Raw genomic sequence first — 25,773 nt, 5'->3', positions numbered from 1 at the left:
GATCAATTAGTATACCCAAGTCTTTTTCACATGTGCTGCTGCTTAGCCCAATTCCTCCCCTTCTGTATGTGCTTTTTTTTTTTTTTCATTTTTCTTGCCCAGATGTAGGACTTTGTATTTCTCATTTGTTAAATACCATTCTGTTAGTCGCTGCCCACTGTTCAAGCTTGTCTAGATGTTTTTTAATACTCTCTCTTCCCTAGTGTTAGCTATCCCTCCTAGTTTCCCATCCATTCCCTCTCCCAGATCAAAAATGTTGAACACCACTGGACCTAGTGGCAATCTGCCAGTGCGGAATTCCGCTCCGAAGCCCAGAGGTCTACCTGAAGATTTGGAAGTGGAATTGACAGAATTAAACCATTTTTAATTCTGTATTAAAATCCGCAGGGAAACTATGGATTTTGGTGCAGAATTTACAGCGTCTTGCAGTGAGTAATGCTGGCTTTTTCCAATTTTTGTGAAATAACCCCAAGGACGGTTTCACATGGGCGTTAAAACAGAATTATGAAACCGTGCTTTCAATGGTTTCGTTCACCGGCCTCAGAAGGATGGAAGGCTGAGTGAACCTTGAGCCGGCTACCTGAATCAAGCGGAGATTGAACTTGCAACCTTCAGGTATATGTACACGAGGCTCAGTGTACATATAATATGTATATTTTTCCCATTGTAGTTATTATTGTAAGAAGAGTTTTTAGTCCCCATAGGCCGCCTGCAGACGGGCAGATCGGATCCGGCGGCGGGAATTCTCGCCGCAGGACCAGACCCGAGCGCCTGCAGAGAGGAGCGCGTACTCACCCGCGCATGGCGGCCTCGGCTCTTCCATGTGCCGGCTGCCGGGCAGCCGGCGCATGCGCAGACCGGAGCCGCCGGCCGGGTGAGTGACGTTTCTGTGCGAGGCTCTGCGAGCCCCGCACAGAAATCGGACATGCCACGGTTTGTTTGCCGCGCGACATTTCGCGCGGCCAAACCGCGGCCGTCTGCATAGGAGTGCGTATTGTAATGCACTCCTATGCAGGCTTTTAGTGGCGGAAATCCCGCCACGGGACTTCCGCCCGTCTGCAGGCGGCCATAGGTGACTTGAACTAGTGATAATCTGATTGCTTAGGGCTCGTTCACATCAGTACACCTGCTCCATTTGGGGAGCAAGAAAACGGCACCCTATGTCCAAACTGATCCGTCTTATGATCTACCTGGACGGCTATAGTGCGGTCCGTTCGGTTTCCGACTAGGCGTCTGGCTTTTTACAGGATGAAATAGTACAATATGCTATATATTTCAGCCTTTTTTTAACGGAATTCAGCTATGGAGGTTCCAAATGGAACCTCTGATGCTGATGTGAGTGAGCCCTTATAAAATTTACTGCAACACTTAAGTATTGCAGTATATGGTATTTTTGCAGGCATTTTATTAAGCCTCGGAATTGACAGTGGCATCTAAATGTTTTACAGCCAAGATCAGAGGTTTTGCTGCTGAGAACATTTCAGCTGTGATACAGCCAATACCGTCATTTATAGAGTAGTCCCAGCTCCAGTTTTCTCTTGTACTTTGCTTGTATTTCCCACACCATAACTTAGCGATGACGCTGGTACCTGCAGCCCATAAGCAATGTTAATTACGTATGGGTTGCGGGTCGGATGCCTCCATTGACTGCACTTGACTGAGTCCACGGCAAAATAGGGCATGCTGCGATTTTTCTTCCACTCGCCGAATGTACAATTCATGTCCACAACTGTGAAGGAAAAATGGAAACTACATGCCTTTTCAATGCCCACGTTTTGCCGCGGAAAGTACCTGCAGACGGCGATTGTGGATTACTTAATTGAAATCCATCTGTGGGTGACCCTCCCCCTTAGATGTAGACATCTTTGATTTGAGGCTATGTAGAGTGCACCCCTTTTCTCACAGGTAGTGTTCTACAAACATCGGTAGTAGAGGGAAGTGGGGAACAGAACTGTTAACTTCTGGGATAGAAAATCAATGTGAGTGCTGATATTTTGTGTTCCCTTTACGCGGTCTCTTCTAGCTGGTGCAGCTCTTACCCACCCTTGTAAGTAGAGATGTGTGGTTGATATAACGCATACTCCTCCATATTTGCTCATAGCTCTGGCATCTTTTAATTCTTTGCATTTTCCAGAGTTCTGACACTTTCTGCAGACCACATTGCAAAATCGCTCAGTTGCACTGGTTTCATCTATGTCCTACAGTATTTCTTTGGTCTTTTCCCTAAAACTGACCAATAATGTACGACTGATTCTAGGCTGTTCTTCCTGACCCTTGCATGAAAAGAGGTCTAGGGTCACATGATGCAAACATTTTTCTTCCTCTTTACAAGTCACTGGTCAGACCACACATGGAATATTGTGTACGGTTTTGGGCACTGGTGCTCGAGAAGGACATATCAGAGCTTGAGCAGGTACAAAGACGGGAACCTAAAGTAATTAATGGAGTGGGCGGACTACAATACCTAGAGAGGTTGTTAGAATTGGGGTTATTTAGTTTAGAAAAGAGATGGCTGAAGGGCGACCTAATAACTATGTATAAGGAAAGACTAAAAGCAATGGGATGAAACTGAAATGGGGGAGACACAAATTAGGTATTAGAAAAAACTTTCTGACAGTGAGAGTGATCAATGAGTGGAACATGGGAGGAAGTGAGTTGTCCTTCAATGGAAGTCATCAAACAAAGGCTGAACAAAATCTTTGAATCCTGCACTGAGCAGGGGGTTGGACCCGATGACCCTGGAGGTCCCCTCCAGCTCTACCATTTTATGATTCAATAAATATATCAGGGGGACAATACAGAGATCTCTCTCATTATCTATTTATACCCAGGACTGTGACTGTAAAAAGGGGGCGCCTTCTATGTCTAGAGGAAAGAGGGTTTCTACACCAACGTAGAAGGGGATTCTTTACTGTAAGAGCAGCGAGACTATGGAACTCTCTGCCTGAAGACGAGGTGATGGAGAACTGACTAAAAATGTTCAAGAAGGGCCTAGATGTCTGTCTTGAGTGTAAAAATATTGCACGTTATAGTCACCAATTTAAAGGCTGTCATCTACTCTAAATAATACTCGCCAGATTAGGGGTCAGCTAGTGAATTCCCCATATATAATATCCAAGGGGACCACGCTGTTTCATACTTAGGCCCAGTGCACACAGGCGTATTTGCATTACGGAATCCGGAGGGGGCGCCCCCTCTGGATTCCGCAACAAATACTGCCCATAGACATGCTATGCAAAATCGCTTTTCCATGTCCAAGAGCGTAAATCGGTTGCCATTTTCCGCTTGCGGAGAGAAAATCACGTCATATTTTAGCGCGGATTCCACTTGGACTCCTTCCATTGAAGTTAATGGAAGCCGTCAGATCTGCGGCCCTTCCGCAGTGACATTGCAGAAGGGTTGCGGATTCTGCGTCATCGCTAGGTGATGACGCGGGAAAAGCAGATGGCTTTAAAAAAAAAAACATTCTGTACTGGGCATGTCCGATGGCTCGCCGTGTGGACCATCCGCAGTACAGAAAAAACAGCAGGTACGCGTGGATGTTGACCGCGGGCAGGGTCTGGATTTCGCATGCGGAATCCGATCTGCCTGTGTGTATTCTGCCTTAATGTATCAATCGCTATGTTGGTGAGCCAATCATTGACCATCATTCATCGTTGTTTATTCTTAGCCATCTCGACTGGGATGGAACTAGTTTTCTAGCTCCTGGCCAAAGTCATTCTAGCTGCCAAGAGGATATATTAAATTAACTTGATGGTGGTTTTTGGAGTGTTTAACATGGCTTGTGTTAGATCCTTCGTAAGATTAAATCCGTAACGGAATAAATCATGTGGTTAATAAGGATCAGCAAATTTAGTTTTAATTTCTTTTCTGGCTTCATAGAGCATGCAGCATTACACTGTGTGACAATGATGCTTATTGAGCTTACGGTATTTTCAGAAAATGACTCTGCATGTAATTTAGGCAGCATAAATCCGTGTCCTGTGGACTTAACTCGAGCTCTGAATCATTCACAGTGCAGTCAGATTTTCTCATGATGAGTTGAGAACATTGAGGAGAATGTGATTGTGAAGCTTCAGCATACAATGGATGTCCCACACTCTCGCAAGACTTTGTCGGTGTCCCTAAGTAGCAGCATGTCACCAGTGCAGAAGAACCCGGGGCAGCTTGGCTGCAACGTCCCTCTCCAAATGGTCCCATTGACAGTAGGGAATGAAAGAAAATCTGCATTTAATAAAATTATGCCCTCCAAATACACATTTTAGCTACAATAATTTCCTAATTGTGACAGTTTGGTTGACAACCCCTTTCGGAATAGTGTCGGGGGCTTTTCAGTAAGAAGTCCTGCACTTATGGCATTTGCGGAGGGTGGTGGTGCGAGAAATATAGAATGTATTTTTTCTAAAAGCTGGTGATGGTGACACACAGGTATGCTTTGGAAGTGCTCCCCAGCTCCTACATAGGGCTGTCAACAATCTTACAATGTATAAAGTGCTGACAGAGTGGCAAATTTCCCCCTACATGCACAGGGATTTTTGTAAAAATTTTGTGCAGAACCCAATCTTCATGGCACATGCTCCTAGTTTTCCTTCAGCACTTCCTGCTTTGGGGTATATCAGTACTTCAGAAATTATCTGCTAAAAATTCATTTAGCCTCGGGCACCCCCTCCCCACTAGATCCTCTCTAGTAATGCTCACCCAGTACACCATGTATCCTCCTCATTGCAGCAGTTGTCTGATTTTTGTGATTTCAGTAATATTGACACATACATTGGTGGAAGCAGCCAGCTGTGATTTACAGTGTGCTAAGGAGGGGAAGTATGGGGTTTTATGACCTGGTGTTGAATCTGGATTGAAATTAAAGTAGTCGAACAGTACAAAGTTATAGAACATTGGGTTTGGAATTTGACTTATGCAAAAAAAAGTCCATAAAACCACTATTGAAAGTGTGCCTAACATTTGAGGTGACTTTTCAGGATGTGTATGAGCATGAGGAATAACACTATATCTGCCCATTATATGAATTGCTTATCGAAATGTTTTCTCCCTGCAGGCTCAATCTCTAATTGTTAGTCTCCACCCAACAGCTCAGGGAAAACTATCTGCTATGATGTCTCCATACACTGCACAGAAAAGAGGAGATCCTGCTTGAATTCACATTTGACTGCAAGAATGGCATGACCTCCAAAGAAAGCCTGCCTTCAAAACTACATAACTGTGACCAACCTTATTTTTAGCCTTTGGGGTCCATTGGGTGTTGCTGTCATCAGTCTGTTATCGATGGAAGCCACAATGTAGATGTAAACAGAATCCAGCATATGCTGTAGTAAATTGTGAAGTTTTGAAGGACTTTTCTTTTTGACTCCCAGATTGCCCCCGTAAACCGCATTACCAAAAGCACTCAGTCATTAGTGTATCATTTTTGTTTTGTTGACTCTTTTCCTATTTGCTTTCTTTATATTATTTGATATGTGCTCTTTTTATATAGTAGAAACGGATCTAGATTTCAGGCTGTAACACTGTTTGTTTTGAGGGTTTTTTTTACGGGAACCAGCAATGCCATTCATCATTTGCCAATTTCCATTCCGCACACGTCACCTCTCCTTCCTTCCCCTTCACAAAGGCTTTTGAATGTTGTGATTAGCATAGGAAGGATTAAGAGTCTATCAAGTACTTAAGACCTGGAGAAACAGTGTGTATTTACAAAGAAGCAATTGATTTTCAAGGGGGTTTAGAATAAGCATGCATAGGAGCTATTAATTTATATCCCCTAATAAGGATGTTGCCTAACTGGACTCCATAATTACGTCTGTCGTGACAACAGCAGGCGCTGCTGGATCTGGAAGAATTTGCTGTTTTAACAGTTTTCCTTTTGTTTTTCACATATGTTGCTCACATTCTATGGAATAGATATTTGTGTGATGCCATTTAAGAGTTGCAATGTTTTATCAAGCATTTGCTTCCGGCCTTGAAATACATTTCCAAGTGTTTTTTTTTTATCTTTTAAAGAAAGGAAATGTAAACAAGTCAAAAACATTAAAGATTTTTGATGATCCGTACACACAGAGCAGGAAAGGCTGCTTACACATCTTTCAGGGGTTCCGTCTTCCTGCTGCATTATGTGAGCAGGAAAGGGAATCCTCTGGCCGAACGAGTCTGATTTACGACAGAATGGGACAGCGCCAAACAGATCCCATGGATTATAATGGGGTCATTCAGTTTCCACTCAGCTGACTGGTATTTTACCGACTAAAGTCCTGCATGCAGGACTTTTTCTTGTAGTATTTGGTGCCAGATCTGGGACTGAACCTATGAAGTGAGGTTCTAGCGCAGATGTGAAAGCGGCCTACCACTCATGCTTGAACTGCCACTGACCTGGATAGTTTTTGTAAAAGCAAAACAAAAAAACCCTCCTAGAATTAGTTGTCGTTCTGCTGCAGAACTCGGCATGCAGTTACATCTGCAAGTTGTGGGGTGATTAGATGAACAGTCTTGTCAGCTGAGCCCCTAGAAGTGGTTCCCTCTTGGTCTAAAAAAAGGCTCTCAGAGGCTCCTTGTGTGTAGTGACCTCTTCTTCCACTTGTGTAGCGCTTGTTGACGACTAGACCCCTCTAAGACACAATCTAAGAGAATTCGCTCAGTAAGGCCGGTCTCACACAAATGATTTGAATTGTGTATTGTATCATTCGCGGTAATATGCGGATCAATAAAATGCATTGAATTATGCAGTTACGATCACATTAGTGGGTCGGAATTGCATAATCTGCATTTAGAAAATTAATCGCAGCATGTTCTATTTAACCGTGACACAGAGCCATTGTTCTCTATGATCACGGATATACCTGCAGCCCATACGCATGTAATTGTGTATGGGCTGCAGGTACCCGCGTCATCGCTAAGTGAGTCTGAGCAAAATATAAACCATGGGGAAAAAAAGAGTACTACGCATGACCATTTAAATTATTATTACACGTTTTCTTTCCTATAGTGAGTCTATGTAAAAAATAACTTCTTAAAAAAAAAAGGGGGTGGGTAGGAGGAGATAGATTTAAGCAAATATGTATGACTGGTTTTACGTGATGAAAAGCTTTCCATTTTTCAGCTGTATGGATGCTATAATGGACGTAAATTAAAGATCGGCAGTTCTGTATTCTTCCCTATTACTAGATAGGCAAAAAATGAAATGAAAAGCTCAAGAGAGTTAGAGAAGCCTCAAGTGGAGCAGAAAGTTAGGTTTGTTTAGTGGCCTGCAGTAAATTCATAAACTAATATTTTGTTCTCATTACAGCGCTGAAGGATCGGATTCTTTTACTTTGCATTCGCTGCAAGAAAACCCTTCTTTTTGTATTTTTTTTCTATAAACAGATTTTTTTAATCTAAAAAAATTTTTGTAATGAAAGTAGTATTCTATGTTTAAACCAGAAATGGAGAAGGAAAACAGAACAATTAAGAGCTCACCCACGCTGGCGTTGGCCTCGGTAATACACTTCCATTTTCCTCTTTCATTTGAGGAGAATAGAAGAAAAAATTATTAATAAATTAAACTGTTCTGTTTTGTTCCACATTGATCTCAGTTAAAAAGTGGAAATGAAACCAAAAAGAAATAAAAATATTTACGTTTTTATTGAAAACCCATTTTTCTGCTCCTTAAATGGAACAATGAAACAGAAATGAATAACTCTGATTATACTCCAGCATCTCGCTAACTTATGGACGCTAAAAAGGTCTCTTTGGGCAAGGCGATGCAATGGACTGGCTTGTATGTACCTAAAGTCAAACAATCGGGCAGTAACAAATAAAAGTGATTGAGCCATTGGAATGGAGAGAAAAATAGATAATTTAGGAAATAAAGTGAGAGATGGGGAAGAGAGAGCAAAAAAAGTGTGTGTGTGTATGGACATAGCTCTTTTCCACATAGTAAGGCTGGATTCACTTGAACGTATATCGGCTCAGTTTTCGTGCCGAGCCGATATACGTTGTTCTCATCTGCGGGGGGGGGGGGGGGGATGGAAGAGCCAGGAGCAGGTACTGAGCTCCCGCCCCCCCCCCCTCTGCCTCCTCTCCGCCCCTCTGCACTATTTGCAATGAAAGGAGGCGGGGTGGGGCTAAATTTCGGGAATTAGCCCCGCCCCCATCCTGCCTCTCCCCATTATCGGCTCGGTGAAAACCGAGCCAATATACGTTTGTCTGAATCTAGCCTCACATAGTATGTTAGACTGAAGGAAGACAATGTCCATCTAGTTCAGCCTATTTTCAACCCACCCCTTCCCCCTTGTTGATCTATAGGGAGGTGTAAAAAAAAAATGAGGCAGAAGCCAATTTAGCCCATTTTGGTGAAAAAATTCCTTCCAGACTCCATAATGGCAGTCAGAATAATCCCTGGATCAACGTTGGAAAGTTCCTAGACCCGGATCAACAACCCCACTGGTTATTTATTGTCTGTTTCCTGAAATATCATAGTGCTCTAGAAAGACGTCTTAAACTCCCCTATCGATTTTTGCCATCACCACGTCCTCAGGCAGAGAGTTCCACAGTCTCACTGCTCTTATAGTAAAGAACCCCCAGAATATGTGGTACACGTTCCATGCTCCCCTTCACATTTCCAACAAAGGGGTAAAAAAATTAGTTTTGTAATGTCATCTAACATTCTGCAAAAGAGCGCCAGTGTTACTGGATTATAAACTGCACTGGGTTCAGAAACTGATTGCAGTGTATTGGAATAGATTTGTGAGCTCTACAAAGAAGACAAACTGATGGATGCAATCTTTGTACTTTGCTCTAGAAAGTGGAGCTACATAGTAGAGGGGAAAAACCATGTAAGAATGAGCTTGAACTTTGCTAGGGTATGTTCCCAAGCTGCATATATCTGCAAAAGAAATTCCACCAAACCTCTGCATAATATCTGTAAATCTGCATTTAGTTTTGCACGATGATTTAGATGTGGAAAATATGCTAGAAAATAAAATCTAATTTTCTGCTTACTTTTTAGTTCGTATAACAGGAACTAATTACCCTACATAAAGTCTTCGTGCAGTCTTCCACGGCCAAACTAAGTAACTACATCCATCTAAAGAAAATTACCTTTCCAGCTATTTAATAGATTTTGCAATGGATTGAGCAGCTTTCTGCCTCTGCATACAGAATAGAGGCACAATATTGTATCCTCGTAATTATCTTAGATTTAGTTGCTAGGAGAATACGCCATTGTGTGGAGCTGTAGGATGAGCAGAGGCCACAACCAGCAGCCCAATCTCAGTATGAGGAATCCTTCTTGGGTCTCAGAGTTCCCTGTATGGTATTGTCCTTTCTTGTTCTTTCTGTTCCTCTGACCTCTAATACTCTTCCATAAAAAAGACTTATGAAGTTAATTGCTTCAGCTGCGTTTTCTGTGTCTTGAAATAGATCACCATAGAAACCTCGTGGATACCAAAGATGATATATAGTTAAAAGATGTACACTGTTTGGGCCCATTCACATCTACATCTGAGGTTCCTTTTGAGGGCTCCCATCGCAAATCCGGTAGAAAATCCAGGATGCTGCACTATGTATGGAAGCGGGATGGACCCTGTTTAAAGTCAGTGGGGTCCGTGTAGCACTGTTCGACTTCAGTATGTGCCGGATCTTGGCGTTCCAGTATTTTCATTCTTTACGCCAAGGACTGAGCCAAGTAACGAAAAGCTCATGGAGCCCTGGTGTAGGTGTGAAGGGGGCTAAGCTAAGTGAAGTTAACTAATATACAGCAGCTTCAATTTTGTGTTTTCGGTAGAAATCTTAATGCGTTATAAAAAAAAATATCATTGGACAATAGCATATTATTTCATTAAGATTTTCATGTAAAACTTTTGTTGTGATTAACCATATGAAAACACATTTACAGAGGTTTTCCAGGCAAATACTATTGATGACATATCCTTGGGACAGGTCATCAAGAGCTGATTGCGAGGATCCACCGCTCATGATCTCTGCCAATCAACTGATCGTCTGGCCCGCTGTCAATGCAATGGGCCAGATGTCGTCATCATCAGTGCTGGAAGCTGAAGTGTCAAAGAGAGCTTTACTTTTGTTGAAATCAGTGGGAATGGTGTCTCCTATTGCACTAACGCATCGGTCCCAGAAGTGTAGTAGAAGGCTTCAGCTCCCAGAACGAAGTCTTCTACGATCCCTCACCTGATGATGCTGTCCAGTAGGATCTGGAGTGGTGGATCCATGTCGATTAGAGATGAGCGAATATACTCATTTCAAGTAATTACTCGATCGAGCATCGCTATTTTCGAGTACTTCTGTACTCGGGTGAAAAGATTCGGGGGGCGAGCCGTGGCGGAGCTGGGGGGTAGCAGTGGGGAACAGGGGGGAACTCTCTCTCTCTCCCTCTCCCCCCCCCCCCCCCCCCCCCACTCACCCACGGCGCCCCCCGAATCTTTTCACCCAAGTACGGAAGTACTCGAAAATCGGGGGGCGGGGGTGCAGCATGCTCCATTTTCTGTGGTTCCCACATGGACTGCTTCCTTTAAAGTCAATTGAATCTGTCCGATCCGTGGCAGAGACGCAGCTAGCACTGCGTCTGTTTTACGGAAAAAGCAGGAGATAATAATAATAATAATCTTTATTTGTATAGCGCCAACTTATTCCGCAGCGCTTAATTTTAAAAAAAGCACGGCGCCTGCACGCAGCACACATCTGGCGTGCTGAGCGCATCTGCCGTGTAGAGGAAAGAAGATCCGTCCCCTATGGAGAAGACCCGCGCAGCAGCCGGACAGGTGAGTCATGTCTTTTAAAGGGGTTCTGACATGAAAAAAAAAAAATTGTACTCACCTTGCCTGGCCTGGCCCGATCGCCAGGCATGTTCCCTCCAGCCGGCATCTTCTTCTGTGCCTTTAAAGCAGAGCAGGAGCTGTCAAAAAGACCGCTTCCTGCTCTGGTCCGTCCGTCAGGCACTTCCGAGGTCAACGGACGGACCGCCACAGCAAGCACGTCACAAGCAGTGCTTGCTGTGGGCGGCCCGTCCGTCCTGGCTGAACTCCGGAGTGCTGAGCATGCGCAGTGGAGACGCGGCCCGTCCTGACTCCTGTCAGAGGGCACCTCTCCACTGCGCATGCGTGCGATCCCGGAGCGGCGCGGCTGCTGGAGGAAGAAGACTGCCTGCCGGGAGGCATACCAGCACTTTCTGCTTGGGTTAAGCAGCGCTGCTGATTAGAGCCACCTGATTGGCTCTTCGGCACCACGTGACTGCACAGCGTGCACCAATCAGGTGGCTCTAGTCAGGCTGCTTAACCTAAGCAGAAAGTGCTAATATGCTGCTGGGAGATGACCCCCGATGTCAACAACAACAGGAGAACAGGTAAGTATAAGATTTTTATGCTTTAGCAGCCATTAACCCATGGGTTCCCTGGGTCCATTAGGCAGACCAGGGAACAATGGCTGCTAAAGCATAAAAAAATTATTTGTGTCAGAACCCCTTTAAGGCCTCGTGGCTCTGGGCACAGGTGGAATCCCCTGCAGGATTCTGCACTGGGAATCCGTGTGTGCCCGTGGACATGAGACCTTAAAGTCTAGCAGCTTTCACACAGGCCACTAAAGATGATGTAATAGGCTGCTATTTCCAATTTTCTGTGGCTCCATTGCCAGTCTTGCTTATGCTTATTGATGGTATGTAAAAAAATCACTGGCCTTCCATCTTTGCTAAGAATAATGATATATAAGAATGAGTATCTGGCAAAGAAAATTATGGAAAATGTATCTGAGCTTTCAAAACAAATTTCAGAGGTAGCCCAGGTCTTCATTGCCCACTGCTCCGCTGCTGTTTGCGCCTAGTTTGAGCTCTGTCAATAGTTTTCAATGTAAATTTTCCTATTTTTCTGCTGCCTTGCTGTCTACAATACACAGGAGAGGGGCATTTTAAGACTGTCTAGACCAAGTTTGCACTGTGTGACTTTTAGGCAGTATTCGTAAATAAGCCCCATTATGTTTCCTATAATGGCTTTATTCTAGGAGCCAGGTACAAGACGAGCTCACAATGGAATGCAGCCACATCTCTGCTTTCCCAGTTTTCATTGATTTTATAGCAAAGCCTGAGGCTTTTTGTTCTTTAACTGGTCAAACGCATCGTCAAGCATAATGCACACTGCTAAGGTCATGGTTACTGGGTACAGACTGAACATCAAAGTGGATGTTTTTAGGTTTAATGGGTGTCTGTATCTTGTCGTGGTATATCATCCCTATGAAATCTATGTGGTTATCATAGTAGATGGATACTTTCGGTGTTCATGGCTAATCAAATAATGTGTTTAAACTTGGACTTCTCATCCATGACCATTATTTTATCCCCAAGAGTTTTTGATATTCAATTCTATATTTCATATGCAGTTTTGTCTCCAGTGATTTTACAGAATTGAAGGAATTGATCTATTACCCCATAGCAGTTTAAAAACAGTCATACTTGCCCAATTTCTCCCACAGCTTCTGTTCTGGCAGTGTCTATTCCCCAGCTCCACTGTTCTTCAGTAATGACATCCCGGTCGCAGGGTCATTTGACCACTGCAGCCAGTTACTGGCTGATCATGAGTTACATGCAACCAGTGATTAGCTGCCATGGTCACATGACCCTGTGACAGAATGTCATTGCTTGAAGAGTAGTGCAGTGGGGACGGGCAGAGGAAGCAGTGGAAGGATCAGGTGAGGTGAGAATGAGACATATGTTTTTATACAGATCTAAGTGGATTTCAATTTATTTTCTTCTCCATTTAAAAATGCTATTACCATCTTGGCAAGTTATCCCTTTGGTCCAAGCGGTGGGATCCCCACCGGTCTTGAGGTTTCAATCCAGTGTGACCCGCAGTTCTAGCAGTGGTGGCCATACATCCATGCCTCTGCTTCATTCACTTCAATGGGACCGCTAGATGAGCACTTGAACTGTTCTATCTCTGGTAGTCCCATTGAAGTGAATGGAACATAGGCGCACATGTAACATAGGTTATTTTTAGGGTTTACATACTATGTCCATCTGGTTCAGCATATTACCCCCAAATGTTGAGCCAGAGGAGGGCAAAAAACCCCAATGATGTAGAAGCCAATATTCCCCATTTAATGGGAAAAATTCCTTCCCGACTCCAATCTGGCAATCAGAATATTCACTGGATCAACAACCCTCCCAAGGTTATTAATGATTATAACATATAATATTGTATCGGCCAAGAAAGAAGTCCAGGCCCCTCTTGAACTGTTATTGAATTTGCCATCGCCACGTCCTCAGGCAGAGGGTTCCATAGTCTCACTGCTCTTACAGTAAAGAAGCCCATTCTATATCGGCGTATGGACCTTCTTTTCTCTAGATATAGTGGATGCCTCCTCTGTAAGGCCATTGCTGATGGAACTTTAAAGGGGTATTCCAGGACTTTTACAATTGATGACCTATCCTAGGGATAGGTCATCAGTAGTTGATAGGGGAAGTTCTCCTCTCTGGATCTCTGCTGACCATTTGACCTGCTATCCGTGCAGCAACTTAGCGTCATTGTTGGTGCTCATGGCCGGAAGTGTAATAGACCGCTTTACTCACATTGAAATCAATGGGAGCGATGCCTGCTATTACACTTCTGGTTCTGAAAGTGGGCCAGGGTGAGTGGGCAAGGATGAGCTGATCGGCAGAGATAGTCCTCTAAGGACATGCTTGAAGCAAAATATGGGGACTAGTAGGGTTCCCATTTGTTGGACCCCCCAAGGATCAGCAAGTTAAACCTTGTCCTGTAGCTAGGGGACAACCCCTTTTAATACAATAATTTCTTAATTTGATGTGTTCTTGCAAGCTTTTAAGAGGAGGGATTTGCATTTCTAGCTCCCTAGGTCGCTGTTGGTAGTTACTTTTAGCTTGTGTACTAATGTGAGCCACAGGGAGTGACTAAAGGAACACTTGAGAGTACCTAGCACATGATGTGGAGCAAAACTGGTTAGAGTTGGGAAAAGTATGGACTACAGATACAGGTGGTGGTGATACGGACAGTTCTTCAAAGCTTTTGAAGATGTCTGAGATATCAACCTTCCAGGCCACACTTGCAGTAGGGGGAGCAGGACTAGAGCACAATTTGCAACTTTAAAGGGGTATGCCGGTTCCAAAAAGTTATCCACTGTGCATGGGATAGGGGTAACTGAGCATGAGGGTCCGACTGCTGGGACCCCCATTGATCACAAGATCAAGGGCCCGGTCGGTCCCCAAATAAAGGAAGCGCAGGCAAACCGCGCACCATTTATTTAAATGAGAGCGCCGAAGATTCAGTGCTCTCATTGAAATCAATGGAGCGCAGTGTGCCTTCCCGCATTGCCCAACCTGCGATTCCTTTATTCAGGAACCCACCAGGCCCCTTTTCTTCTGATCAGTGGGTGTCCCAGCAGTCAGACCACCAAAACCAGATATCAATCTGCTCAGCTCCTCCTGCTCTAGAACATGATGCCTGCAGTTTGGACAGCAAGTTCCAGCTGACAGATTTACTTTTAAGATGTCAAGAAGTCCTACAGCTATCTTTCTATAGCTCCTACATGACTCTACAATAACAGACAAACGCTGTATAGTGTAATCCAACAGGCATACTCACTTATATCAGGCAATGTAAGACTCCCTACACCCTCATAGTGAAACCTTTAAGGAAAAACCTTAACCGCCCCCCCCTCCTTCTCCCAAATCTGTAAATTAGGTAGCCGAGAAACAAAACATCTTAAAGAGACTCTGTCACCTACTTACCCTATAAGCTAAGCTAGTGGACCCAAGGTAGGTGACCCCCTGAATCTGGGGATATAGGGCCTCTCTCACACAGGCGCGATCAACGCAGCGTTTTGAATGCCATGTTAATCCCGGTGTAACGCTCCCACTGAAATTAATGGGGCCTCGTAGATGTGCGGTCGATCGCGGTGCTGGATGGCGCCTTCCAGCGCTGCGATTTTCAAGCGCTGTCTGCTCTATTTTTGTTTGTTGACGATGATGGCATGTGCTAACTCTGCGGCCGAAAGCGAAAGTAAAATCGTGGCAAAGCGCCGTGTTTGAAATGACGTTGCTGTGCCGCGTTCGTGTGTGTGAGAGCGGCTTAAGTGTTAGACTTGCCTTCCCTTGTTGTCAGCACTGGAAGCCACCATTCAATGCATTGAGCAGCGCTGCTAAGTAGTGCAACCTTTCTAAATTTAGAATGATTGAACTAATTAGTAGCGCCGTTCAATGCTCACAGCGACAACTTCCAGTGCCCAAACCGGGGAACAACATGGGAGGCAACTCTAAAACGTACATCCCTGGACTCAGCAGGTCACCTACTTTTAGACTGTAAGCTTAGCCTATAGGGCTAAAAGTAGCAGTCTCTTTAGAAATGTCACAGATTGTGTGTTCTATTATGTCTGCTCCACCAAAGATGATATAGAATGATTTGTGCTACAAGCGTAATGTAAAATTTAATTTCGGCATTAAGTATAATTTAGCAAAAAGCAAAAAAGCGGAAGACAAAATTGCATGACTGAATTTATCAGCAGGCTATAGTATTGTTCACGACCGTCTGCACACTAAACTCAGCGCAGCGGCTGCCATAAATTAGTTTGTCGCAGGAGGGGTCGCTGCTGTATATTTAGTATTTCTTCTACAGCTGGCTCTGTTTTCTGTACATGCTCCTGCAGTGATTCCTGTAATAACATTAGTGAATTGCTATTTTCGAAGTTGGAGCTACACTATGTTGTTCTTGGGTTTCCTGTGATGTGCTTTTTTTTGCATATAGCTCATCTACATGAAGCTCTCCATGTTTTATTGCATTTCAGCCTGGATGTGGTTGAAGATTTGCATCCAGGAAAAAAAAGTCTTGGGGCTCCCACTAGGAGGCTGCACCCTGCATGGAGCTAAATAAGGAGGGTGTCTGAAGAACATTGCTGGCTGAGCAGATTCATCAGTCACCATGTTACTTACTTCCCTTGTGGCAGAAATCAGCATGATAGGCTGTCCCATAATTTTCCTGTGTGCAGAGACTAAATGATTGTGTTTCTGTACTTCTTGTCCTGTTTTTGTTTTTTTTGTCTTTTTTTTTAAACTTATGTTTCTACCTTTTTTTCTGTTGTTGTAGGATGCAGAAATACTTGCCAGTTTTTAGTACATGCTGTACTGGCATGCAAAATTATAATTTTTGTAATAAATATTTTATGCCTTTTTTTGTTTGTTTTGGCTGTAAAAGAACTGCACTGAACAGCTATAGTATTCATGTTTAGGCTAGGAGTGGTCAAATTACTGCAAAGTTTAGGAGTCTGTTGGACCTCTTCTGGCATCATCTTGCTTTTTTTATGTAGCTGTCCTTGTGAATTTCTATGGCGACCAATTAAAAAATCAACCCAAAATGTTATATTCAAGCAGCGGCTTTCTAGGTGCTTTGGGTCCTTCATTACTAGTATAACAATTTTGGCCTGATGCAGCATAACTAGGACACCGGCTCCAGAGCATCGGGGACCAGATGTCACAACCAATATCAGTGATCAGAATACTCTGCACACTAGGTTTGCTCATAGTGAATGCCAAAATCTGAACTCGCTAAAATAATCATAAAAAGAGTCGGTCATGTTGCTTAACCAGGGGCTGATGTGATTGTGCAACATATCATTTCTTCTTGTTATGCCACTGACAACGTTTGGGTCTGGTGTCTGCATCGGACTGCATGATGCACTTGCCGGTGTATGCACAATGGAGTTTGGCGCTGGACACATATCTATCTTCTGTTGTAGTACTGATAGGCTGGCGGAACTGTCTATCATCCGTTAGCCTATCGGTGTCTTTCTTAGGCTAACTGTGCACGGGCAAGTTGTCATTGCGAGATCTGCAGCGTTAAATCGCACGCGGAGCATGCATGACATGCTTTCCATTGGAGAACTATGAAAAGCGCAGCCTGACATCCACGAGCAGAGAATCATAGCGATTATCCGCTCGTGTGATTCAAATCGCGACATGCTACGAATTGCTGCGATTCTCCCCAGTGAGCCTATCCTTTAGATATGCTCATTGCGCAGACCTTATAGTGCTCCCCCCTACTCCCCCGCGGCGGAATATCGCTAGCGATATTCTGTCCTGGCCGTGGACAGGCAGCCTTAGGATGTTTAGTCCGATGTCTCTTTGCAAAGGATGCCGGTAATGCATTTGTGTACTTGTCTTGCTAAATGGTTGGGGGTTTTTACCTTGGAGCTTCTGAGTGTTTCTTTGAACAGTTACAGTCCAAAGTACATAAAAGGATGGCACCAGACTATTGTTTCTCTCAAACTCTGACTTCATCTTGTTCATTTGTCTTTTCTGTCACTCTGTCCTCTCATATCCTCTTTCTCTCACCCTACACACATGGATATATAGGAAATCTAGCGAGGTTTCAAAGATGGGGTTGTCTTTTTCACTTCTGATCCTCTGCTTCATTGGCGGATTTAGTCAGGGCTGAGCTAGAAAAAAATCCTAAGCTTTACCTCCATTTTTACTACTGTCAGTTGTATTATTGGTAACTCTTGGTAACTCTTCTATTCTCATCTGCACAAGGAAAGACTAGAAGCAATGGGATGAAACTGAAAGGGAGGAGACAGATTAGATATTAGCTAATAAGGGTGATCAATGAGTGGAACAGGTTACCATGGGAGGTGGTTAGTTCTCCTTCAATGAAGGGTTCAAACAGAGGCTGGACAGACATCTGTCTGGGATGATTTAGTGAATTCTGCATTGAGCAGGGGGTTGGACCTGATGCCCCTGGAAGTCCCTTCCAACTTTATCATTCTATGATTCTATGACTGCTCAGTAGAGTCTTCAGCGAGACAGCTGATTCCTGCGCTCAGCAAAAACACGTCACAAATATACTAAACGTTGTCCCAGAGCTCCTCTTTTTGCAAAATGTTGGTGATATTCATTTGCAGACTCTCTATATGTAGAGTATCTAATAGTGAGCTTATCTTTTCGTTGTTGGCATTTAACATATTGCAAAGGAGATGCTGAGGGTTGACATTTATTATATTCTTTCAATAGGCACATCATGAGCTTGGGAGTGTTGTTGATGTAATTTTATTTGAGATGAGGTACTTACTTGGTCTAGCAATATTAAAAAATGCTACTTTTAATAAATCCTGCTGGAAATCACAAGGCAGAAGCAAAATGCTCTTATACAGATAGAGAAAACCAAAGCTGATCTGTTCCAGAAGTCACTAATAGAATACTATACAATTATGATGGAACTGGTAGAAAGTGACTTCTTCATAAGCGTTTATATTTTGGTGACGATGATGAAAATAGATCTACCAATTGATTGATCTAGGTGGCTACAGATATTTGCTGTCTAGATTTCTTTGATCTCTATCCCCCCCTCTCTTAAAAATTGTATGTCTCTGGGCAGTAAATTTGAGTCTTCTTATTCAGCTCTGCTTCATCAAACAGTCTTAAAGGATGTGCATGGAGAAATGTTTTGAGGCTTCTTTTGAGTAAACAGGACTAACGAGAGAGAGACATTAACGAAAACACAAATGTTCTAATTGCGCTTTGAAGCAATCAGCCACATAAATAGACCAAGTCTGGTTGTGTAACGATTACTGTAAAAAGGGATCCAAAACTCGAAATGACTGAAACAGAAAATTAAAGATGCAGCTATCCATTTCTCAGAATACAAGACTTGTGATGAAACCGTATGGAAAACAAGAGTGCGTATCTTCGTAGTGCTGTCTATCTTGCACTAAAGAGGACATAAAAAGCTAAGGGCGTTTTTTTTTTTTTTCTTTTTTTTTTTTTGCTCAATTTTAAGCGAATACACTGTGAAATTGCCAAATCGTAGACTCAAGATATTTGTTGACAGCTTCAGGTTACTTTTCATATGTTGTATCTGGTACTGTTGTATCTTGTCTCCACCAGAAGAATGGGTGGAGACAAGCTGTACGCCCACAAGCAACGCCCACAACTTGATTGGCCGGGCGGAGAATGGGTTTCCATTATGTCCCCTCCCACCTTGTGTCACTGACCACATGGCCGCTCTCCCTTGTGCCCTTACCGACTTCTGCACTAGACTGCATGGAGCAGGGATGGGAGAAGAAGGCAGAGCGCTTGGGGGCAGTGACACTCCGCCGCTCCCCCTTGTCCTCTTCCTGGCTCCTGCGCTGTTAGTCTCCTCTGTGCAGTCATATACTGAAAGCATTATGCGACCCCAGCGAGAAGACGGACAGTGGGTGACCGACTTCGCCAGAGCAGGGACGGGAGAAGAAGGCAGATTGCCGGGGGCAGTGACAGCAGGAGGATTACAGCGCCATCACCATCGTAAGTATCACTGCAGACATACGAGCCCACAGCGGTGCTGGCTTGTGGAGTTGGCGGCTGTGGATATTGACAGCGGGGAAGTGCAATGGATGAGGAGGAGGGGGGGGGAGAGTTACAATGTCAAAGCTGGAAGGGAAGAAGGTCGTTGGGGAAATTATGACAGCGGAGCTAGGAGCACAGACTAGCGGATTCTCTGGCACAGCCAATAAAATTCTGGGCCTTGGTTGTGGGCATGCAGCTTGTCTCCAACCATTCTTCTGGTGGAGACAAGATACAACAGTACATTTGTATCCCTGCATATGAATTAAACTATCTGCTGATTTGAACCAGAAGTTGCTTAGTCTGCTAACAAAATATCTCCATGTATCAATGGCTTTCATAAGCCATTTTTTCCTGGAGGATGAGCTGCTCCCTAGAAATTTGGGCACAACTTACACCAGACACCATATGTACACCTGTCCGTATGCTGTCTGATTAAACTTTTACTCCACGGATTCACGTGCGTTTGCATGTTTGCATGTCCTGAATCTCATATTTAATCGGGACAAGAGTAGGACATTCAATGCGGTTTTTTTTTTCTTCATGAAGTCCATGTTTGTATGAAAAAACTCAGTAGTGTGTGCTGCTTTACTGAATAGTATGGGTCCATATGCTGTCCGTCTGTCATACGTTAACATACAACACACACGTGAAAAATACTAATGTATAGGAGGCCTTAAAATTATTATGTGAACAGCTCCTAGGACGCAATACATTTCCTCTTGAGCGGCCATTTTGAAAAAAATTTTCATTGCCAGAAAACCTCTCTAATGTTAAAGGGACCTGTCATATCTTAGCAAATCTATAGTAATAGTGTGTGATGCTGTGGTTTATTTTCTTAGAAGTATGCTTTTTGCCACTCCTCAGTTACTTTCTCTGTGAGTATATGTATAAAATGACAAGTAGGTGTTTATTCCTCCTGTCAATAAGGCTGTGTCCCTACAGAGTATACAGTTTATAACTATACACACTGATTGTTAAGTGTCATTGTGAAAAGACATGCACCATTAATAAGGGGGTTGCTAACACTCTTGTCAGTTTATTTATATATTTCCAGGAGGAATAACAGAGGAACTGTACATTGTAGCATTCTAAGAACAGATTCTTTGGAAGTGTCATTTTATGAGAATACAAGTACTTAATAAAACTGACATGTCAGGAGAGCCAAGAGGTCCTCTATAAAATGCTTGAATCTTAAAGACGGATGCAACCATGTGACAAAAACAGATGACCGTCCTCCGTCGGCGATTGTGCACACTTTGTAGGCTACATCTATATTTTTTTGTAAAAGAAGATGCAAAAATTACAACATTGTTTTGCCTCCTTATTTTGCCTTTTGATCTTAAGGCCGGGCTCAAACGTATAACACTGCGTGAGTCGCGGCGTTTTACAGCTGTGCAGCCAGCAGTGGCTTGACGTACTGCGGTGTATGGCGCCAAAATTGTACTGCGCATGACAGCGTGCGTAAGATACCAGTTTTTTTTCTATTTCCTGCGACAGCGCATATACATGCTGTCCGTATATATACGCCCATAGAGAACAATGAGCTGTATTGCACTTGTATACACGTCAAAATAGAACATGCTGTGGTTTTTTGCTCTTGTGTACTACGCAATTCCAACACGTTAATGTAATTGATTGCCTGCGAGTTACTGCTTATCACACAGGCGTACAGCACCCGCGTAATATGCAGTAATCGTATGCCCATGTGAGCCCGGCCTAAGTGCTAAGATTCGTTTCCATTGCATGTAGGTGATGGCCTCAATGGGTCAAGTTTCAGAACATAACCTAGAAGTTCAGTTGTATACGGAGTTCTAAGCCATTTATTGTGTTTCAGATGCTCCATTCAGTGAATTTGCATGAAGCAGCCCAACCTCGGAGGGTGGCGATATGTCACAGCATGGATAAAGCTCTGAAGGAAGGTAAGCTTGACTTCTCAACAGCCCTTCTCTTGCCTTATTCTGTTCTGAAGAATTTAATCAGTTGCGATTGCTTTTCTACAACAGCCCCCAGGCACTTTATTGCAAGTTGGAAATGGCTAAGCGAGCGCAACAGACATTTGTCACTGTAGCAAGGAAGAGAGTGGAGAATAATATGAGGTGGCGTGAAGTGCTGTGCAAATCCTGGAGACAAAAAGGAAATAAAATCAGATTTGTGGTTCCCAAGTCCTGCACAACACTGGCACAAAAAGAGTTCATCATTAAAAACTGCAGCAAACCTGTTGCACTAGTTAATGGTTTTCCCATGACATTCCGCTCCAAGCCATTTGATTATAATTTGGCAGATAATTAGAGAAGATATTGACTGACCTTTCAGAATGTGAAATATTTCCTGAGCTTCAGACCACTGCAGCCGGTTGCATCCGTGCTGATAGAGTGCGGCGCATAGATTAAAACCACTTTATCTATGAAAATTGGTGGTTATTTCAGAAATAAAATGCTCTTGACTTGGAGGTTATGGTATTTAAAGTGAAGCTCCACCTTGGTGCTAAACATGCATATCTATCAGAATACAAGTAGACGTTACAGCAGCCTATGTCCAGATAAAGAGGGGAGCTGGGAGACATCCATGGGACTTAACAGGGGCTGAATTAAAGAGAATGTATCATCAGAAAGTTACATAGTGAAATCGATTTATTTATATTGCTTATAAAATGTATTTAGTTCTGTTTTTTACTTACTGGTGCTTGTATATGTTTTTATGTGACTATCAATATTAAAAAAAAAATCAACCTATTTGGAAATATTCCAGAACTGGCCACTATGGCAAACGCAATAAGTTGAGAGTTTGTTTTATGTATGCCCCTTGTTAGCTTCCCTGTACAGATGGGAATTGCTGAACAGAGTTATGTCCTCATTAGAAGATGGGTGATGTGATGGCTGATGGCTATTGTACTGTAATGTTAACTTTGCTATACTATTATATATGTCTCTCCTGTTACTCCCTTGAGAAGGGGTTTATACTCCATCCCTTACTGGCAACTGTAATCATTTCAGCTGCCATAAAGCACACACTTCCTGCTGCACTGCCTATACAGTCAATATATTAAAGGGACTAGATCACCAAAATTAGTTTTTATTAATTAAAAACAGACAAACGCATATCATTCTTCCAATGTTTTTATTTTGGAATTGTAGAATTTTTTTTTTTTTTTTAGTTCTGTTTATACATGACTATGGAAGATGCCATCTTGCTGGTTTTCAAAAATAGAAAAAATGGCTAAAACAGTTAAAGTAATTTACATTAATTTTCTTCTACAGTATAAAAGGGTTTGTGTTGAATATAACCGCTATTCATGCACCCTTTTCAGGCTTCTAGAGATCATAGAGGTGTTTCCACCATTTGGGACCTCTCATTATGAGCAGGAATGAAGACCCACTGTAACAGTGGCTCCTGCTCTGGCGGACTTTAAGACGTTCTTGTATTACAAGGATGACTCTGCATATGAATACCCATCATGTAATGCTACATTTCCTCTCCAATGCATAAAAACTGAATAATATTGGCGCACGCAGAGTACATGCGGCTGGAAAGATGTTCCTCAAGACTGATGTTTGCATACACCAAGCTGCAAAGGCTTGGTGGAGGTCTGTGTACGTGACATCAGCGGTACTTGCTGTGATTTCATAGTGGGATCATATGACCAGGGGCGTAACTATAGGGGGTGCAGGGGATGCGGTTGCACCCGGGCCCAGGAGCCTTAGGGGGCCCATAAGGCCTCTCTTCTACATATTGGGAGCCCAGTACTATGAAAAAAGCATTATAGTTGGAGGCCCTAATACAGATTTTGCACTGGGGCCCAGAAGCTTCAAGTTACGCCTCTGCATATGACCATAGCTCTGATCAGGAAAATGGGACACTTTTTAGCAAGTCAGTACATAGGAAATTTCTTGAGTGTAACAAACAGTCGAGTGGAATGTAACCACGTTTAAAAATTCCCTTTACAGTCCTTCTGTATTACTATATGAAGACCAGTGCAGAATCATCCAGGAAAACAAGTATCTTCTGAAGAGCATTGCTTTTCATTTTATGACAAATTATATATGCAACTAGGATTGTTTGCATTGGAAAATCTCATTTTCTGCTGTAAGTGGCACCCCGCATGTTCGACCTGTGAAGACATTATGATTTAAGGCTGTACAGCTCAGACGTTGGAAGACGTCTGTTGGGGTTCTCTTACTGTATATTGCCAGTCTCTCTGCTGTCAGAGCCTATCCAACGTGTCACCTCATGCAGTACTGGCTCTAGCCAGCATATAGCGCTGTTGTATAATGGCAGAAAAAGAGTAAGCTCCCCCTAGGAAAATCAGGATACAAATTGGATTGGAAAGGGTTAATAGGCCTCTTGTCTTTTTAATATTCAGTTAAGGACCTACATCTGGAAGAGGTATGTTAAAGAGGGGTACTCCAGTTTCAGTAATTAAATGTTTAAATGGACACCAACTTTTCACATTAACATTCATCTAAAAGCGTTTGTGTGTATCTTTCTTGTAAAACACTTGATTTATCTATTTATTTTTTTACTTTTACAACTGAAAATCAAATTTGGAGTGCCTGTCACTAGGGATCTCCATTCCAGCACCTTTGCAAACCACTGCTTGTCTTATAAGCATTTAGCTTCTCTAGTAACAGGGACACGAGGACACTGCTAGTTACTACATGCAAACAGAGGAGCAGGCATTCAGAGGTGTCTTTGCTGCAGATTGGAGCAGGGCTATGTAAGGCAGCATAAGAAATATGGGAGAGGAAGTCCCAGCCAGTACAGTACACTACTGGCAGAATGGCTGCTTAGGCGTCCCCACAGCCTTAACACCCCAACCCGTAAATGGATTGCAAACAGCAAGGCATCAGAAAAATAGGAAAATGTACATGGAAACCCGAATTGCTAGAGCTCAAACTGGGTGCAAACAGCAGGGAAAGCAGCAGCCTTAAAAGACCTGGGCTGCTTTTGAAATTTTTTTTTTTTTTTTAAATTAGGTATGCGTTAGTTATTTGTATATTGTAAAATTATCCAATCTTCCGTTTTACTGTCGTTTTTTTTTTTTTTTTTTATGGTTTTCAAGATCTTTGTCTTTTTTTTTTTTCTAATTCGATTTATCTGCTTTTTTCTTTTTTGCTTTCCAGCACACAGGCTTTAGGGTTGACTTATCTTTTTGTATTTTATTTAACTAAAGATGAATCTAGTTCGCAGTCGGATACGTGAGCTACTTTAATAGCCATTCGTGTAGGACAGTCCATAAGTATAATATCTACTTATTTATATTCATGTAGAACAGTGAAGCTTTTCCATTTTGCCGAGCTCTACTCTGGCCTGCCATTGGCGGCAGAGAATGTCTCCTTACCTGATTCTTGTCCACTTTCACATTCTAAAAAGCATTAGCATAGTATGTAAAGGTACCTTTACACAAGCATAAGTGCCCAAACAGCCTTTCCAGCAACTATAGGCCCATTTACACCAGACGATGATAGCTAAAAAATTGCTAATCGGCGATTGTTTTAGCAATAATCGGTGCGCCTAAATGTGTGCCCATTGTGCGCTTTTCTGCCACAACTAGCTGACCGTTAAATTCAGTCCAACCTAAAAATTGTCGTTCACTCTAAAGGCCCATTTACACGAGCAGATAATCGCTCAAAGATCGCTCAACGTTTGAGCGACAGCTTTGAGCAATTATTTTGCATAAAAAATAATTGGTATTCAAGTAGCTTCTCAGCTACTTAAATGCCAATTATGTATGTTAATGAAGCCTTCACTGAATGCAGCTAATAGCCAGATCCTTTGTTCTCCAAGGTGAAAACAATGCTATCAGCACTCCCCCGTGGAGAACGAATGATTAAACTGATCACTAAAATCAAGTGAGCTTGATTTTAACAATCAGCAAAAGGTGCCTGAAATGCGGGTGCCCCACGCCCATTTACACGCGCAGATTATTGCTAAAACGATCGCCGATGAGCGAAGTTTTAGCGATAATCGTCCAGTGTAAATGGGCCTTTATCAGAAGTTCTCCACGGGGAATGCTGATAGCATTGTTTCCCCTTGGAGAACAAAAGATCTGAGCGCAGATAATAGCCCTCGTTTAATGGGTACTTAAGTAGCTAAACTCCTTAAGTTTATGCAAACTTATGGCTCAAAGCTGTCACCCAAACTGTCGTTTGTGCGATTTTTGAGCGATCATCTGCTGGTGTACATGGGCCTTAAGGCTCCTGTGCTATCACACAGGAGGGATAGTCTGTTAGAGAATGGAGGAGGAGTGGGCCAGAGATCTCTTACCGCCACCTACATCCTTTCACTGTAAACAGGCAGTCGCCCACAGATTGAATGACTCCTGTTTACTCAGTAGTCGTTCCGGTGAGCTGAAACATATCTGCTAGCAACTACCGTGTGACTTCTCGCTCAGTGCCCTAGTAGGGGTTTTGTTTACATGGGCAGCTGACAGTCGCCAATAATTGCTTATTTGAGTGATTTAT

At 43.0% G+C, this 25,773-nt stretch overlaps 1 protein-coding gene across 1 annotated transcript in view; it reads left to right on the top strand.

Moving 5' to 3' along the window:
- Window positions 1-25,773, top strand: part of SNX25 (sorting nexin 25) — a 183,554-nt gene that overhangs the window by 8,155 nt on the left and 149,626 nt on the right. Inside the window, exon 2 of the mRNA XM_066573454.1 lies at window positions 21,147-21,231. Within this exon, the coding sequence (XP_066429551.1) occupies window positions 21,147-21,231 (85 nt within the window). The remainder of the gene's footprint in view (window positions 1-21,146; window positions 21,232-25,773) is intronic.

This window comes from Eleutherodactylus coqui, chromosome 7 (assembly GCF_035609145.1).
Source record: "Eleutherodactylus coqui strain aEleCoq1 chromosome 7, aEleCoq1.hap1, whole genome shotgun sequence".
In the NCBI taxonomy this organism is placed as follows: Eukaryota; Metazoa; Chordata; class Amphibia; order Anura; family Eleutherodactylidae; genus Eleutherodactylus; species Eleutherodactylus coqui.
Note: the sequence above shows the minus strand (reverse complement) of the source record. Positions and strands in the feature narration are given on the sequence as shown.